Source organism: Hyperoodon ampullatus (genome assembly GCF_949752795.1).
Source record: "Hyperoodon ampullatus genome assembly, chromosome: 6".
NCBI classification, from domain to species: domain Eukaryota; kingdom Metazoa; phylum Chordata; class Mammalia; order Artiodactyla; family Ziphiidae; genus Hyperoodon; species Hyperoodon ampullatus.
Window position 1 is genome coordinate 27437652 of NC_136919.1, and position 4057 is coordinate 27441708.

Genomic DNA, 4057 nt, shown 5'->3' on the forward strand with positions numbered 1-4057 from the left:
AAAACCTTTCCCTGCTGTGGTCAGAGAAAAATATGTGAAGACAGAAGCAGGGTCAGAGAGAGATTATGCTACTGGCTTTGAAGATGAGGGGAGGGGAGCCATGAGCCAAGGGAACACAAGGAACTTCTAGAAGCTGGCAAAGGCAAGGAAATTGATTCTCCCCTACATCTCCAGAGGATCTAACCCTGCCTACCTCTTGATTTTAGCTCGGTGAGACCCACTTCAGACTTCTGACTTCCAGAATTGTAATATAATAAATTTGTGTTGTTTTAAGCCATTAAGTTTGTAGTAATTCATTACAGCAGCAATAGGAAACTAATACAGAGGATGACTGCCATGTTAATAGATGAGGAGACTGAGACTTGGTGAGGGGAAGAAGCTTGCCAAGGTTTGCACAGTAATAGCTGGGAGCCCAGCACAGCTAATCTGATTCCAGAGCCCATGCTTCTCACCACTCTGCTGTACTGCCTATGAGAAAAGGAGGCCTGGCAGTGACTGTCCCCACCACCTATGCTGATGTGACAAAATGGAACTTGGTGAGCTACTGGTAAACAGTGGCTCAAAAGGGAAATAAACACTCATATAAGCTCCTCGATCTTTGTCATACCAAGTTTTAAACTCTTACACTCTGCCGAGAACTTTGAGCCTGCATTAAAAGTTGATCGTCCTGACACTTTTGAACTTAAATTCCTATTTGCTTACTCTGCCAATGGGTATTTTTTGGTCATCCCTTTAAATTTTATCATCTCTTTACGGTTTACAAAACACATTAGTCTTTGTTACTTATTTAATTCTCATAATAATCCTGTGTGGTAGATAAAGTAGATGGCTCTGAAGCTCAGAAAGTTTATTTTGCACCAAAGCCAAACAACCAATAAGGGTCAAAGCAGGAATTCTGGAGTTTCATTCCAAATCGAAAGCTATCTCCAATACATCTTTTTTTTGGAATGATAGGTTTTGTTCAAAGACGTAAATCTACCATTGTGTTTTCTTTTATATTGAGACCAAGCACCACCTCCTCCTTTTAGGAAATTGTTACTCAGAGAGTCTGATAATGATGCATGAGTGTCTTTAAGAGCGTATCTATCACTTCCAGTTAACAAACCCTATGAAATGAGTCTCAACATTGGAGATAAGTAAAATCCAATTTCTCTCTTTCTTTTGTCATTTGCCAGTGAGTTTATTCATTATCTTCAATCATTAGTCTGTAGTTGTTTCATGAAGTCACTGTATTTAGAAGAACACTCAAAACTATCTTATACAACTGGGTCCAAATCAGTTTTGTGTATGTACGACAGGTAAACCCAGAGCATTGAGAAAAGAAAATTCTGTGTCAGATGTAGTTTCTTCTATTTGAAGATCTATCCTATGGATATTGAAACCTCAATGATGGGAGATTTTAGTAGTGTCATAGCTTGCTCACACTCTGGGAAAAGTCATAGAAACACTCATCCTAAAATAACTCTGTGGCTTTTGTGTCGGGGGTTGTCAGCGCGTCAGCGAAAGCGTCAGCCCATAGAAAAAGTCGTTGGCGTATGCAAATTAGGGTACTATGACGCAGAGACGCAGCGTGAAGCGTGGGTATAAAAACGGAGGTCTAGGGGGCGCCTGGAACCCAGAGTGGTTTCTTCGTTAGTCGGAGGAGCTTCTTCCATTACTTCGGCGACTGCGGCTCTTCATTGGGCAGCGGGAGCGGCGCGGCTGTCGGGGAAGCGGCGTAATACTTAGGCATTGGGTGAAAGAAAATGGCCCGAACCAAGCAGACTGCTTGTAAGTCCACGGGTGGCAAAGCGCCCCGCAAACAGCCGGCCACTAAAGCGGCCAGGAAAAGCGCCCCCTCTACCGGCGGGGTGAAAAAACCTCATCGCTACAGACCCGTGCCCGTTGCGCTTCGAGAAATCCGTCGTTACCAGAAATCCACCGAGCTTCTGATCGGGAAGCTGCCTTTCCAGAGGTTGGTGAGGGAGATCGCCCAGGATTTCAACAGCGACTTGAGGTTCCAGAGTGCCGCCATTGGTTTGCTTCAGGAGGCTAGTGAAGCGTACCTGGTGGCTTTATTTGAAGATACTAATCTGTGTGCCATCCACGCTAAGAAAGTCGCCATCACGCCCAAAGACATCCAGTTGGCTCGCCGGATACGGGGAGAGAGAGCTTAAGTGAAGGCAGTTTTTATGGTGTTTTGTAGTAAATTCTGTAAAATAAAAATAATTAAAAAAAACCCTCTGTGCCTGCATCAGCTAATTAACATATTAATCTTCTACAAAGGGCTTGCTATGTGCCAGGAACTGTGATAGTTATGAAAGAGAATCCAAAAGTGAATTAGACACAGTTACCACTCTCAAAGAGCTCACAGAATTCCAGTGGAATACAGACCCATAAAGCATAACCCTCAAGGCAGTCAGATCCGTGAGGGTTATAAGCAGTAGAGGATCCGTGAGTCTTTTGCAGGTAGATGGTAGGCTAAGAATAATGGAGGTACAGTTCAAGCAAAGGGATCAGAGCATGAGAAGGGAGAGAACTTTTAGGAGCTGCCAATGGAAGCTAAAAAGTACCTCTGTGTGTGTGTGTGTGTGTGTGAGAGAGAGAGAGAGAGAGAGATGTTGTGTGGCCATGCCAGGAAGTGGGGTTGTGTTCAAGGAGGTAATATAAGTCATTGAAATATTTTAAGCAGAAACAGATAAAATCATTTTTACAAAATTTAAATGCATTACTTTGGTTGCTATGTGGAGGCCTAGCTGAGGATCAGTTATTAGATCCATTGCTGTAGTTAAGGTGAGTGAGGCTAAGGGCCTGAACTAAGATCATGGACGTGAGAATGGAAAGGGGTAGAATTGAGGGATCTCTTAGAAATGAAAGCAATGGGGATTTGTGAGTAATTGAATGGAGACAATGTTGAAGGAATTAGTTTTAGTGTTGTGTCATTAATTTTTCTGAAAAGATACTCTATATAAGTATAGTCTGTTTAGTGTCCACATGGTTTAGATTTTCATTTAGTCATTCATTCAACAAGCATTTATTGAGTAGCTCCCTTCAAAGCAAAACCCAATGTTTCAAGCATGATGGGACTTGCATATTGTACGTATTTTATATATTATTTGGTCTTGAACCTTAAGGAACTTATAGTGTAGTGGAACTTCTTTAAAGATTTGGGAAATATTGCTATATTCTTATTAAATCATGTTTCCAAGCTTGGACAATTGGATGCTCTCTCCTGGGACTCTGCAACTTGAGCAAGTGGCATAGAACCAATGGGCGGTGGTCCCTTGTTGGCTGTGCCCTAGAGCTTCTTCTGTCCACGGGTAGACCAAACTTCTTGCATCTTTACCCTCTGAAGTTCTCTTAGTCCTGTCTGTTTCCAAACCTGGATTTCCAGCCTTTATTGATTCTGTAAACCCCTAGAAATCCATGGAAATCATTCCCTTTTCCTTGTATTAGTCAGTTTCTTTCGCTTGCCTTCCTCATGTGCTCATATTTTCAATTTCCTACCTTTGCTTTTTCCCCCTCTACGTTTGTTGAAAAATTTCAAGTTTGTCTTCTGCATCATTGATTCTGTTTTCTGAAGTATCGATTCTGCTCTGCCTCCAAAGCTGATTTTAATTCCTCAGTTGCTCTTTGCTCCTTTCATATCCTTTTCCATTGCAATCTCATCCCTATTGTTTTTGTTTGTTTGTTTGTTTGTTTTGCTTTTGGCCGTACGCGGGCCTGTCACTGTTGTGCCTTCTCCCGTTGCGGAGCACAGGCTCCGGACGAGCAGGCTCAGCGGCCGTGGCTCACGGGCCCAGCCGCTCCGCGGCACGTGAGATCCTCCCGGACCAGGGCACGAACCCCTGTCCCCTGCATCGGCAGGCGGACTCTCAACCACTGCGCCACCAGGGAAGCCCCCTATTGTTTTTAGTTTCAGCCTGTTGTCTGCATATGGATATCTTTTCCTCTTTCACAGGGAATTTGCCTTCCTTCTTACAGTTAAGATTGCCCAAACATTTTATTCCCATCAAATATTTTCTCACCACAGAAAGAAGTTTCCTTGAATATTATTTAATTCCTTAAATCAATTGCA

The 4057-nt window shown here is 43.0% G+C and overlaps 1 protein-coding gene across 1 annotated transcript; it reads left to right on the forward strand.

Annotated features, from left to right (window-relative positions):
- Positions 1-1745: 1745 nt before the first annotated feature.
- Positions 1746-2156, forward strand: LOC307055114 (histone H3.3A-like; the record flags this gene model as incomplete). The annotated part of the gene is made up of 1 exon (XM_079707075.1): positions 1746-2156. The coding sequence occupies one exon, from the start codon at positions 1746-1748 to the stop codon at positions 2154-2156; it is 411 nt and encodes a 136-aa protein (XP_079563201.1).
- Between the last annotated feature and the right edge of the window lie 1901 nt (positions 2157-4057).